The sequence below is a fragment of the Pteropus alecto genome, unplaced genomic scaffold, assembly GCF_000325575.1.
Source record: "Pteropus alecto unplaced genomic scaffold, ASM32557v1 scaffold3, whole genome shotgun sequence".
NCBI lineage: Eukaryota > Metazoa > Chordata > Mammalia > Chiroptera > Pteropodidae > Pteropus > Pteropus alecto.
Window position 1 is genome coordinate 16431691 of NW_006442484.1, and position 14997 is coordinate 16446687.

At 34.7% G+C, this 14997-nt stretch overlaps 1 protein-coding gene across 1 annotated transcript in view; it reads left to right on the forward strand.

The window, feature by feature from the left end:
* Window positions 1-1140: 1140 nt before the first annotated feature.
* HNMT (histamine N-methyltransferase) overlaps window positions 1141-14997 on the forward strand; it is a 33783-nt gene continuing 19926 nt past the window's right edge. Inside the window, exons 1-3 of the mRNA XM_006921041.3 lie at window positions 1141-1245; window positions 1557-1703; window positions 6898-6950. Of these exons, the coding sequence (XP_006921103.1) occupies window positions 1567-1703; window positions 6898-6950 (190 nt within the window). The 5' untranslated portion in view covers window positions 1141-1245; window positions 1557-1566. The remainder of the gene's footprint in view (window positions 1246-1556; window positions 1704-6897; window positions 6951-14997) is intronic.

The window sequence follows — 14997 nt, forward strand, 5'->3', positions numbered from 1 at the left end:
GAGGAAGGTGAGGCTAGTTGAATAGAGATGAGAGTTAAGTAGCAAAAGTATGTAAGCCTCGGAGCTAGATTAGGAACTGGACAATTAGGGTCCATAGGCCAAATCCAGCCCAGCACCTGTTTTTGTGCAGCCCATGAGCTAAGAATAACTTTTATATTTTTAAATGACTGAAAAATATCCAAAGAAGAGTAATATTTCATGATATGTGAAAATATGAAACTCAATTTTCAGTGTCTATAAATAAAATAACTTTTCTATTGTTTTATTATTGCAGAAGAGACCAGCCTGCACCTTCCAGGAGCCGTAATAATGTGCTAAGTACTTTATAAACATTATCTATATAATTCTTACTACAAGCCTATGAGATATAATTCATTGTTCCCATTTTACTGCTTAGCAAACTGAAGCTTATGTTTCTGCCAAGGTCACACAGTTCATTAGTAGCAGAGTCAGAAACCACACCCATATCAATTAGCCTTTCCAGACTCCCCATTTCCCCTAGGATAAAAGCCCCAGCTCTGAAAGTAGTGAGATCATAAAATGCCTATAAGAGAGGGCTTGTGAGTGTGCTGAATCTTAGAGGTCAATTTTGGAATCGAATAAGAGGGAGGGAATGGTTTAGGCAGACACATTTCTAAGAGATGTATGTTAGTTAATTCTTTTAATTCTCACAACTCCTTATGAGTCGGGTACTATTATTAATAATCCTATGTTAGACAAAGGGTGGGTTGCTTAAAGATCACTTCTCAGATAAAAGGTGCAGTGTGGGGATCTTTCCATGAGTGACACCACTGGACCTCCAAAAGCTCATCCAATTCTAAGTAACTATGATCCTACTTTGGGAAGGCTTTCGAAGGATCCAGGTTTTTTCCTGGTGCCCTGCATTCTTGCCTTGAAACTTCTCTGGCAATCCTCTCATTTTCCCATATGATTCTGAGACCTTGTAGCAAATAGTTTTCTGGTTCCTTTCTGATAGCTTTTTCTAAAAAAGACTTCCTAAATCACAACAAATTAATCAGCATTCAAAAAATGCTACAGATGAATTTAAAGTTCAACAGCTGAAAGCAGGGAGGTAGATGACAGTCAAGTCAAAGATTTCAGCAGTTGGAGATTTCACAAAGTGCCTTATAGCTTTGTAGCTGGCTGTTTATTCCTGTGTTTGTCACCTTTGGCCCTTAAAGCAGCCACTTTCCCATTTGGAACTTACTCTCGGCAGCTGCTGACAAAACAGGAAGTGATTAGAATGTAATTTGTTTTTACAACTCTGAACTTCTGCAGTTTTAAAACAAGTTTTAGCAGCAGATTTACTGTCTTGCTTTACTGCCTCCAATTCTTGAAAGACAACTGTGTAGGGGTTAAAATATCAGTGCAAATTCCCATATAAAGACTAACTTAGTAATAAGCTTTGTGTACCAGCCTTTCCAAGTTACATTTAAATCAAGTTTTGCTTTTTTTTTTTTTTGGATACAAACTAGCGGGGGTGGGGAAAGAAAAAAGGAACTGGGAAGAGGAGGAGAGGGGAAGTTAAACCTTCCCTCTCTCCCTGTCTTCCTCAGAAAACCAAATATGGCATCTACCATGAGGAGTTTGTTTTCTGACCACAGCAGATATGTGGAGTCTTTTCGGAGGTTTCTCAACAATTCCACGGAACACCAGTGCATGCAGGAATTCTTCGACAAGAAGCTGCCAGGCATAATAGCGAGGTAACAAAAAAGGATGTGTTTGTCAAAGGGGCAAACCTCCGTGCTTTCTTTTTAATGATAGATGGGTCGAGCCCAGCCCTGGAGGCTGGGTGAGGGGATAAGAACCTGCTACTGATAGCAACTCCCGCTCCCTTCTCCCCCTCCTCCTCCGCCCCCGGGCCCCTTTTCCTGTGGTGCTTTTAGACAATTGCTTTAAACATTCAAAGGTTCTTATTTGTGCAGCATTTCTAGCTGCACGGAGATTAGCGTTAACCATTTCAAGCCACAGATCCATGTTCAGTCTTTGAGCTGAGATTGTTCAGTCCTCCTCTAAATTTTGCATTCAAAAAAGTCCCAGTTGGAGTCTAATATCCTTTTCATTAGAATCAAATATAAATAATTACCAATTACTATTTGCCCCCAAGGATTGAGTGGGTGCCTCTGAGTTCTAATAGCCATTTAAATTCATTTTTCTTATCCATTATTATAGTTATCACTCCAAAAAAAAAATTGTCTTTTCCTTTCAACTTAATATTAGCAATGTGGTCCTAAAAAAATGCATTTTCCCATTATCAGTGAAACTCACTAATTCCTATGCTTCTCGCAGACTGCTTTTTGTGTGTGTGTATGTGTGATTAATGTGTTCACTTTGTGCCAGGGCTGATAAGCATTATGAGAGTAACAGATTCCACATGCTAAAGATAATCAAATCACCTATCTAGGGGTGGATTGCTGTAACTTACTCTACTTCAGGAAATAATGCTGGAAAACTGGGAAGAAATGACTGACTGTAGATCCAATTTGCAACAGTAAAAAGAAACTGATATTTTATCTTTTTTTGGCGTTCTCCATTATAGGCCTGAAATGCTTTTACCAAGATAGTAGCTCTGCCTGGCCAGAGCAGACATTGTTAAATATATATAGAATTCTGTTTCTCTCTCTATTTTTCATGGTTCAGTTTTTAAATATGTTTTTAATTGTTTAAAATGTTTCAATTACAGTTGACATACAATTTAAATGTATTTTTTAAAGTAGAATATTATATAATTTATTAATAATTAAAAAGTAATAGAATAATGATGCAAAAACCAAAGCAAACAGCAACTACAGATAATTTATTATCTGGGAATTAAATAGTTTACTTGTTTGGGTCTTTTTATTTCTGAAAGGTAATAAGTTAATTTCTGAGTTCTTCTGCAGAACTAAACGTCTGTGTTTGTGTCTGTAGCTTATCCAGATACTTGGTTTTCTTTAGCCATCAGTGATATAACATAATAAATGATGACCCCTGTCTTCAAGGTGTATACAATCTAATTGAGAATATTGAATGTACAACCTGCGAAAAACTGAAAAACTTGCAAATGCATAACTAAGTTTACATTATAGTGGTAATATGTAATTAGGAATGATCTAAATCAAGCTATCATTTTTTTAAAAAGTAAGTTTTTCCTAAAGATGATGTTGAGAATGAGATTTAGTTGAAGCATCTTTAAAATTGCTGCTTACAGGCATTTCTAAGTTATAAGTAGGCAACGTGCCTGCTTAATTTTTCATTCTAGAAAATTGTTTTTGAAATTCAAATGGTTCTAAAAAGTTTATAACAACAGCAACAAAAATACTAGTTGCTTGCCCTACCCACTCCCATCCCTGACTCCCGCTCTGCAGAAGCAGCCACTTTTCAACACTCCGAAATCTTTTAGTTGTTTTTTATGTGATATTCTTTCCTAATTCTAAATAAAATTCTTCCCCTTCTTAAGTTTACTGTATTAAAATAGCTAAATAAACATATACATTTCCTCCCTTATGTCAATATATTTCAAAAGCTTTGGTTAAATAGTTTGAGTGTATATCATTTTGCCTCTGTACATATTATTCATAATTGAACAATGCATTAGATTACAATCACATTTCCTTTCATGCACACCTTTTTTCCTAGAGTTAACTAATGTCTTGATTTTTAGTTTCTTTTCTTAGTTTCCTATGTACCTATCATTACTTATACCTCAATCAAAAGTATTAACCTCTTCTCAATATATTCCAACAGATCAAGTAAGCTATTAATTTTTCCCCAGAGGAACATCTTTTCCGGAGTTCTCTTGTTCTTTTTTTCCCAGTCTGTGGTGATTTCTCTTGGTCTGCTATACGATTATTGATAAGGGAATTTATTTCACTTTCTAGAAATTCTCTTCTCTCTCTAGTATTGGATGCCCTGATTTTATATCTAATGCCCTTCTTTTGTTGAGACTTTATATGTTTAAAACTGCCTTCATTCTATGCTTATCTTTGTTGGATAGTTTGGCTATAAGACTATGCTGAAATGATTTTATATCAGAAATTTAAAGGTATTCTTCCATTGTCTTTTAGCTACTAGAGTTACTGTTCAGAAACCCAATACCATTCAAATTTGTCGTCGTTGGCTTATGACCTTATTGTTGTTTTTTTGTTTTCCCTACTTAGAAACTTTTAGGACCTTCTCTTATATCCAGTACTGAAATTTTAAGATAATGAGTTATGGTATGGGTTGTCTTCACCCATTTCTGTTGGTACTGCATGTGGCATTTTAATAAAAATTCATAACCTTCAGGGAAACTTTGGTATTTTTAAATCATTCCTCCCCTTTTTCTCTTTATAGAACTTGTAGTCATCAAACACCAGACCTCCTGAATCCATTCTCTAATTTTCTTATATTTCCAATTTTCTACAATTTTACTTTTAGCCCTATTAAATTTTTGCTATTTTTTAATTTCCAGAAATGTTATATTTTTATAGCATCCTGTTCATCTTTTACACATGTAATACCCTGTCTTATCTATTGTAAAATTTTCTACTGTTCTTTGCATGTTTCTTCTGAGTACTGTTTTTGTTTCCTTTGGTCTCTATCTCATGTTTGGGGAGCTCCCCAGCTACCTGATGAGCCTCTATTGTCCATCCAATCAAATGAGGCACTCAAAAGTAATTCATACTCTCCTCATGTAGGAGAGTACATGTAGGGGATGAGTTTGTTGAGTGGATGGTTCACTGTATCAACTAGATGTAGACTCAGCTGTTTGCTGGAAGATTCTCAGATGTCAATATATGTAAGGTTATTCATTGTGACGGGTTGTTTCCCCAGGGATAAATTCTTCACTTGCCTATCTAGAGGTGAAGGGTGGGGTTACAGTTTACAGTTTAGTAAAATTTTTTGTTATTATTGTTATATTTAATGCATTTAGATCCTTGCCTGGAAAATAATAAATTTTCAATCATTATTAGTTATCATAATATGTGAAATGGGATAATAATAGAGAAGTTGTGAGAATTCAAAGAGTTAGTTCATGTAAATCCCTTAGCTGTGCCTAGAATAATAATAATTGCCAATATGTGTTAAATGCTTGTCATGAGCAGACACATTTTTAAGAGATTTACATGAATTAAATCATTTAATCCTCATAACTCCTCTATGAGTTAGATACCTTTATTACAATCCTAGAAGTTAGGCAATATTATTATTCTATTTCATAGGTAATAAATATGCAGAGAAGTTAAATAACTGGCTCAAGGTAACATCAGTAGGATGGGATCTCAACCTGGGTGCTCAGAGCCATGGCCCCATTATGATATCCACAGATACAAGCTCTTCTATTAACCAAGAGCATAGACAGAAATGGGTATATCAGGACTCATAATTATGAGTTGGGAGATAATTAGAACTAAGAAAGGCAACTCATCCATAGATGTCCTTGACTCTATGCTTTCCAGTTTCTTTAAGCACTTTCCTTTAACCTTGTCTTCATCCCATTACTTTGTGCAGGCTCTTTATCCAGAGGACAGACTCGTTTACCACCTTTCAGTTCATGTCTCCCCTCTAGCAGTCACCCCTTTTCTTCTCACTCTTTCATCCTATTTCAACAATCTCTCTAGGTCTTCTTCCTCTTTATCAAATTTGCTTTTAATCGCATTGCCTGACTTCTGCCCTCAACCTTCTTTTAAAACTGCTATTATCAAAGATATTTTGAAACTTACTAGATTCATTAACCAATCACCATTAAAAAAAATGAACCAAACATTCTACTACTGACCTTTACAAAGGATAATAAAAAGCCAGGGGAAAAAAAAAAAAAAAGATTCATATTGCCAAATTCAGTGGAGATTTTTCTTTTTTTTATATTTTTAATAGTACTCTTCCATGTTTGACACTACTGATGGCTTTCTCCTTCTCTAATACTCCTAATCACCTCTTTGAACTTTACTGTTTTCTTTTCTACTTTGTATATTTCCCATAATCCAGTGACTTTCAAAAGTTGGTATTGCGTCATCACCTCACCACTCTTCTATTTGCAGTGTCCTTGGGTGATGGAATCTACACTTCTAGTTTTGACTATTACTTCCTGACAGTTATTCTCCAGAATACATCATTGATCCTGATCTCTCTCTCACCCAGATAAAATCTTGCATATCCAAATGTCTATTTAATTCAGATCTATCAAAACAAAATTTAAAAAAAAGGAAGAAAGAAAGAAAAGAAAAAACTGACAACTTGCCATTGAACTATATTCTCCAGCTTCCTTTTAGGCTCCATGCTTCACCAAATCATCCATGCTGGAAACTTGGCAGTCATTGTGCACTCATACTTTTTTCTGACCTTTTTACATCAATCTAAAGCAAGTCGTACTGTTGTTTTCCAGACCATCAATTTTACTCTATTTCCAGTACTAGAGCCATAATGTTGAGTTTTATTATCTCACATTTTACTTGACAGCAAAGTAGTATCTTATTCATTTTTATATTCTCAATGCCTAGAATAGGCATATCATAGGTGTTTAATAAACACTTGTTTATTGAAAAGAAGTTAGCAAGAAGGAAGAAAAGAAGGCAGATATCACAGAGACAGTATGAATCACCATATACAATGAATGGCTAATTATATCACCAGACTCAAAGGCCCACTTTTTCTGTTCTTGTTCTTTAAATAAATTCTAAACAAATGGTTTATCTTACTTTTGAGATGTTTATAGTGTTGTTCTAAAAGTCTATCAGTTCAAGATTGTTAATGAATGAAACCTATATTTCTAAAGATTTCTAAAGACACCCATATAACTACGAAAATTAGAATCTTTTATGTTGGCCTAATTTTTATTCACTATAATATTAGTCTGTTCTCTTCAACTAGACTTGATAATCAGATTTTACCAAGAACCTAGCACATTTTTCTTAAACCACATAATTTTTTTTTCAGGATTGGAGACACAAAATCAGAAATTAAGATTCTAAGCATTGGCGGAGGTGCAGGTATGAATAACACATTTTAAAACTGGTATTTCACTCCAAGCATCATGTTGTTTGATGGCAACATTGTTCATTCTTTAGGAAAGCTATTTCCCTTTGCTTTTGGAAGAGCTTAGTTTATTAAAACTAATGAGAGCACTACCACTCCAACTAAGATTAATGCCCCCATAGATTTATAGGGTTTAGGACATCAGCCTTCATTATTATCTATAATATAGATAAGAAGTGGCTTTCTTTTATATAAATGGCAAAACATAGGATATATTTGGATAACTTTTATCCAAAATGATTTAACTGTTCACAGAAAAAGAAAATTTCATAAGACCTTTCTTAAACTTATCCCACTTAAAGTGTGGCCCATGGACTGGATGCTGGTTTGCAAACCGTTACTGGTCTAAGAGGAGATAAGAAGTATACACTGGAATATAAATAAATGCACAGCTCCCTGCATTGCGTATTACTATGGGGGGAAATATGCTTAATGACATAGTTAATTTACACTCTTATGTCTCCACTCTTTAAGTTGCACTTGCCTAAACCATCTCCTTTTTCTAGTTCAGTTCCAAAACCACCCTCTAAATATTTGGCACACTCCCTAGTTCCCTTTTGTAAGCTTTTCATAGTCACACTACACAGAGTCAATGCTTTTATCTTAGGGAAAAATAGAAAGTCTGGAAAGGCAGATTGACTCTGCCACCAATGAACTGCGTGACCTTGGCTGAAACACAGGCTTCAGTTATCTTATCAGTAAACTGGGAACAATAAATTAGATCTCATAGAGTTATAGTGAGAATTATATATATAATATTTATGAAGTGCTTAGCACGTTATTACTGCTCCTATAAGGAGCAGGCTGATCCCTTCTGCAAAAAAATAAAACAAAACGTTCATCCCCGGATTTTGCCTCATGTCAAAATCCTGAGTTGTGTTTGCTTTTTTTTTAAGTTGCTAGTCATCTGGAGTCCTGAGTTAATATATTAATATATAAAAAACAGTCATATATATTATTCCTATCTTCCTTTCTCCTTTCCTCTTTTTTATTGTTTTCTTTTGAAACATTCACTGAGTGATGGTTTAGTATTTGTAACCACTTGGTAACAAATATTACCACTTGTTGCATAGTGATGATAGCAATCTCTTGAGTCTCTCAAGTATAAGAGTTCTAGCATCACATGAGTGAATTGTGGCCTATGTTAACACAAAGGTAACTAAGATAACTAAGAGCCCTCTAATGGAATGGGATAGCTCCTTTTTCATGTTATTATGTGTTCATGTCTCATAAAATACACTGTGATATAATATAATAAGGACTAACACTTAAAATCTATTTTTATTGTCTTTCACCAAGAAAATAGAAACCAAGGACATGTAATAAAGGATATTTTCATGAACGATCTTATACACAACATTTAAGCTAAAATACTCTCTTATTGCTTACTGGTATTTTAAGGTCTAAGGATTATAAGAGTGATGAATTGCCCAAAGAGTGTCCTATTAATTTATTTAACCAAGACAGTCATTTTCAGTGTGTTTTGCATATGAGTTTCAGGCAACCAACAGGCAATGAGACTATCATTTGATAGTGTCATTTGTTCTTGGACAAGAAGAGAAGCCCTACAAGAAAAGTAATTAAATACAGTCTCTATCATAGCCTAGTTAATTGACCTTTTAATATAAAGTTAATTGAATTTCTAATGTAAATTTATCCAGACGCTTATAAGTTATCTAGAGAAAGGAACACTTGGCCTGCACAGTGATTCCTTACATAAAGGTGCACATAGAAGCTAATATAAAGAACTTATTTAAACAAAGGGAACAATACTTGGAATTCTACTGATGAGCCCTAACATTGTATTAAAAACAGTCTCTGCCTTGGGGAGAATATGCGTGCCCATTAAGGTAGCTCTTCATAAAAATTGTTCAGAAATATAAGAGCTCCCAAGAGAAATTCAACCTATAGATAGTTATCTTTCACTGCTGAAGTAAGCTACATGAAATCAGAAGCAATGCATTTCAAAACCCTGGCATGAAAGGGCAGTGCTTTAGGGGGGGAGAAGACACCCTACTTAGTTTGAGTGTTCATATACCAAAAGGGAGATGCTTATCTAATAATCTGTCATTGCCTAACAGCAAGCATTGTGTTGAGCAGCTTATTACTGTACAGTGAGAGACTTCCTATCATTGCTGTAGAGAAATGGTCTTCCTACATGTTCCACAGTCTGTAGTATCTGAGACTTTCACATTAGCCTGTGGCTTGAGTATCCTTCCAAATCAGTCACTGAACTCCAGTCCCTGACAAATAAGGTCATTGGCCATATCCGATACTTTTGGCTTAGCTCCCATAATGCATCTCAGTCTTAGCTTACAGTCTCCTCTGATTTTTGCCTTCTAGATGTTCTCTTCTTGGTTGCTCAGACACCTGCAGGTCATATTTCTGCATATCTTTGGTGCAAATATTCTTTCTGCATTCATAATGCTACCATTTCTCCCCACCACAAAGGAAAAACATACCAAAAGCAACAAACTAAAACTTTCCTATGTGAAATTGATGCTTTTATATCACTTAATGCTCATTTTCTTTGGTAGCCTATTTGATTTTCTCTTCAGAAACATGATCAGGGGTGCACATGCACCCCTTCTGTCTTCTGATTCTATGCAATAGAGGTTCACATTTGTGTAGAGAGAGATTCCATCATTTAAGAGGGAATGTAAGGTTTTTGAAAGAGGTGTTTGGCAATTCAGTTCAAAAGCCACAATTATTAGGTCTCTGAGCAGTTCAAAAGGAAAAATCAGTGGCAAATTTTTTGATGTAGTCTTTGAAGTAATCCACCACATCAATAAAATACAATCAATAAACAATACAGTTATCCTAGATTATATGTTTAATGTTAGGAAAATGTATGAAATAAATGTGAACCCCCAAAAAGAAATAAAATCAGGAGAAAAACAAATCATGAACAGAAGAACAGACCATGTAGCTTTTACAGAGGCTAAACTGGGAAGTAAGAAGTTGTGTGTATATATGAGCTTTAATGAAACACAGTGAGCAGCTGATATCACTTTATTCCAGGTCTCAAAGTATTCACATCATGTGCATTTCAGCAATTGTTTTTTGGATAATGAGAGCAATTGCATTGTATTCTAAATCTCATAGAATATACGTTTTGGTCCCGACACTGATGCTTCCTGAAGTTAAACCATTCAGTGGAGCTTCATTATTATTTAACTTTCAGTGGGTATTCTCTAGATGGTACATAGAAAAAAAGAAACCCATATTCTTTTTGGTAAGGTAGAATGGTATTAATTTATAGTGCATACACTTATGCCTAGAAAAATGTTCCAGAAGGCAGTTATGAGCAATGTGTTCTCCTTGCTCTGGGCTCTGCTTAAAGGAGAATGATTTTATCTGCTGCACTATTTGGTTCTTATGCTCAAATGCCAGAAATTTTTATAAGAGTTAGGCCTACTCAAATAATCTTATTTTATTCAGCTTTTTACTTCAATTTTATTAACCTACTGTGTACAGACTCCATTGCCATACCCTATATAATAGTATATATGTTTATAGATAATTTTTTAATCCACTGAAGCAACTCACATATGAAGTACAGGTAGTTTGAACCCTCTCATAATTTTTTGTTGTTGTTAATAGTTTTGCTGACATATGCTGAAAGTAATTAGGTGGAGTTTTTTTTTTGTTCTACAACATATGGACGTGAGCACTCCTATAGAGGTTAAAAATTAGAGGAGTGTTTAGAGACCATCAACACCCTCATTTTACAAATGAGAAAACTGAGAACCACCAAGGCAGAACAAAACTCAGGTCTCTTGACTTTAGTCCAGTTCAACAAATTGTACTAAACAAATACAAAAGTTAATTTTTTACTTGGCAAAGGAGAGATTAGGTACTTAGTGATGACCAGGTATTTGAAAATCGAATTTTATCAAATTATATATCTACTCTCTTTTCAAAAGTGACATGTAAGGTGACACAGAGGTTTACTGTTCTAAGCTGGTTAGATGGAAGTGGAACAAATAATTAGGCAGCAACTGGAAGAGCCAGTGTGTCAAGTTTAGAAGCCAGGAAGTGGTAAGAAGCAAAGATTAATGTTTGCCAGTGGTTAAAAGTAAGCCAACAATCTGTATCAACAAATTAGAAATGATTGGAGAAATATAGAGAATTGAGGAATTTTTGCCCAGAAAATAAGAATATGAATGTACTTATTGCCATCTTCAAATATTCCTTGTCAATCAAACTACAGAATATTTGCCCTTAAAGGGCTGATAGTTGAAAGAGAGATTTCTTGGTTTAGTATTAGAATTTACTAATAATCAGACCTGTCCAGAAATGAAAGCACACATCTTGGGAGGGAAAGTGCTGTCTGTCACTCCAGGAATGTCAACATAGGCTGGAAAAAAAACTTCTCAGACATGCTATGGAAAGGACTTAGGCACTGATTACTTGGGTGGTTTTGGTTTCAGTCCAAAAAAATCTATGATTTATGAGTCACCTTCTAGAAACAGGTAGGCGCTGGTGTAGTTAACACCCTGGGTGGTGATATTAAGGAAGTGGAATTTATACGGGACTTCTAGATATGCAGACAATTTTTAGTCTTCATTCTAATTGCTTAAAACTTGAAATGAGTAAGAACTGTTTTACTTATGTGCAGCATACTAGCAGTTACTCCAGCATGGATATGTACTCTAATGATTCACTAATATAATGGGATTTAGGACTACTTGAGGTAACCATAGTTTGGGGCCTCAGATATAAAGTATTGTTAAAGGCATTCATAACTATATTATTTAAACATAAAATATTCTCCGTATGTAATTTTACCAAAAGATAGTTCACCTCATTGTGTTGTATTTAAAACTTTCAGTGAACGTGAAAGCATTGTTAAAGGCAGATGTATTTCAGATTTGAGAGAACTGAACGTGATACTACAACATTGGAGCCACTGTCATTAAAACCAGAGTAAACAGGATTGTTTTGGCTAATTCAATAAGGCTTGAAACAGGATAACAGGGGATAACGAGCAGAGTGAAGACAAAACTATCATTATACTTAGAAAAGCAAATAAACTCAGTTGTACAGCCTGAGAATTAATAAGAATGCAAGTAATGGCTTGGATACAGGTAAAATGGGTAAAAGATAATGGTGGATTCACCTTCTTTTTTGTTCTCAACATTTGAGTGTTTTTTTATGTACAATTCTGATTAATTATAATGTACTTGAAAGTCCCTGGCATGTGGTTATCTGTAATTTTGCTGAAAGACAAGTTTATATCTTGCCACTTCTTATGCCAGTTTGGGACACGGTCTCTTAGTGAATAGACTTCCACTTGACATACACTATTAAATAAAACTTGGTGGTGATTCGGTACAACACTTACGTAACCTTGGTGTAAGGGGGGGTCTGTCACCATCTTCATTTTATACATACCGAACCTAATAATAAGTGCCACAAGGAGTAGAAAGATTATAGAGATTGGAGTATATACCAGGGTCTTCTGTAGCTTATTCTCTATTAACAGTAACTGATAGAAATAATTTAAAATGTTTAAATTAGTTAGCTAATAATATATTTAATACAAAATATAAGAAGCCTGTTTAAAGAAAAGTTCAAATATTTACTGAGAACTATTTGAGAAGATTTAGAAAGCCAATATGCACTACTGAAGAAGTTACAGTGATATAAAAGCTTTCACATACAAAAAGTATAAGGGTACAAAATGAAACAAAATGTTCCCAAAAGTAATGCAGCATTACCTATCAAAAAAAGTTCTGATATTTATCTAATACCTAAAGGCCTAGTCATGCTGGTTGTTAAAATATTAACATACTTAGTAAACAGCCATTCCCCTACTACCTTACTGCTGCTTCAGCCCCTCTTCCTAGACTACTGTACATCCCACCCTGCTCTCCCATTCTGGATCCCTGATCTCCATCTCCAAGGGCTCCTGCAATTGAATTAGTCTTGCTCGCCGAGGAGCCTCAAAGAATGTGCTATAGTTCTTCAGCCCATAACCTTTCTCAGCAGCTGGACCTTAGGCCGGGTTGTTTTGTTTTGTTTTGTTTTAATATCACCAAAGATCAAGCATCTCATTCTAACCATTAATTCTGGTTCTTGGAATTAATCTGAAAAAATTAAGATTTTCACATAAAAAATTGTGGTTCATTGCTAGGTGCTTCATAATAGCAAAAAATTAAAACTAAGTATAACTGTATAAAACTATATATAAAAATATATAGCCATATACAAATATATAGTCCTATATCTACATGTAAATGTATACATTTATATATTTTATATCATATGTAAAAAGTTAATAATTAAATAATTTATTGCACATGTTTTTAGAGAATATAGTGTCATTGCTTCAAATAACACATTCAAATAAATTTTGATATATTCATGGTTTAACTCTCAAATGAGAAAGTCAAAATAATCTATACACATAATGATCTCACGTGGGTAGACTAAAGAAAATTATTTGCTCAAAGGAAAAAAGAAAAAAGCTTAGGAGGAAATAAACCAATCTTTCCTTTTGTTTTCTCTAGTAGTGAGATATTTATATTCTACCTTATACTTTTGCCTGTGTCTCAAGTTTTCAATAGCATTAATTTTATAGCCAAGGAAAAATAAACCCAATTTAAACTATAATTTTATAGTTGATGAGAGATGGTGGTAAAGAGTAGACTCACTGGCTTCTGACAGTTTCTTCAGCTATTCAAGTGATGCCCAAAGCACTGTTCTGACACATATGTTTTCATGGCAATTTTCTTTTGGCCATTTTTCACCAGTAATAGCATCATACCTGTACAAATGCTTTAAAAACGATCTCACCTGTCTTGTAGCTTAGCAGAGCTTTTTTTCTTCAGATCCCATAGATTCTTTTATGCCTGCTCCAGGTACAGGTTAGCCATGATGCTGAGGGTGAAGGTGACGTTGATCAAAGGGATAATGGTTGGTCTGCATTTCTTGCATCTTATTCCACAAGGACAACAGACTCTTGGACTCTACTCACGTTAGGGTATAAACGACAAATACTTTTCTTCAGAATCATTTGCATTTTAACCATTGTTAATGTGGTAGGCCAACTGAGTGAAGCACAGAAAAGAGACTGTGAAGGTTATTTGAGAGAGTGAGCCTGCGAGATGGTGCGAGAGCATGCAAAGCAAGTGCATGCACGCTGATATTGATGAAATCACCAACTACGTGATTATTTTGGACTATTTTTGTGGGTTCAAGTATTTTCATCTTCTAAATCCTGTCATTAGGCACGAAAAAGGTAGGAGAATGTTAGCACTTCATTAAGGGTAACTGAATATAACTTTTAAAGACTACAATATTGTATATATGTCATTTACCTCTCTTTTTATGTATGTGCCAAAGCAGCAATGAAGTATCTGTGTTTAAAGTTTATAAATTAAAAGTTAAGGCAAAATTCAGTCTTTTCTAAGTTGTCTGTCAAATATCTCTACACTTTAGTGTTCAGTACTCTTTGGAGCATTTTCTCTAACTTTGTATTTCATAGAACATTTCCGTAGCATAGCTTTTCTTAGGCTTCCTGCAGCTGCAAAGCATTCAGGCAGTATTGTTCCTGGGCCAACAGCCAGAACACAGAGAAAAGCAAATGGCAATGCCCTTTTGACTCAGAATTTATATTTATAATCTCCTTGCTGAGACCCTACTGTTATTTTAATATTCTACTCTTATTTTCCCATACTGACAGAACTGCCTCAATACTGAAGCACCCAGGATGGGGAAAAGAGAGAAAGAGAGAGAGAAGAAAAGAGAGGGAGAAAGAAGAAAAGAACTGATCTTATCAAGAATCTTCTATCTTTTGCACTACAGCTCAAAATTAGATTATTCTTACTCTGGTTGCAAACCCATAACAAATTATTTTTCATCACTAGGCACACAGTTATCTGGGCAATTTTCTCTCTAGAAACAATTTTTTTTGTGTGTGTGCCTGATGTTGTAGTAGAGGGAACAAGGAAGATAATAATCTTAATGCAACATATAATAGATTAAAAATTTCCT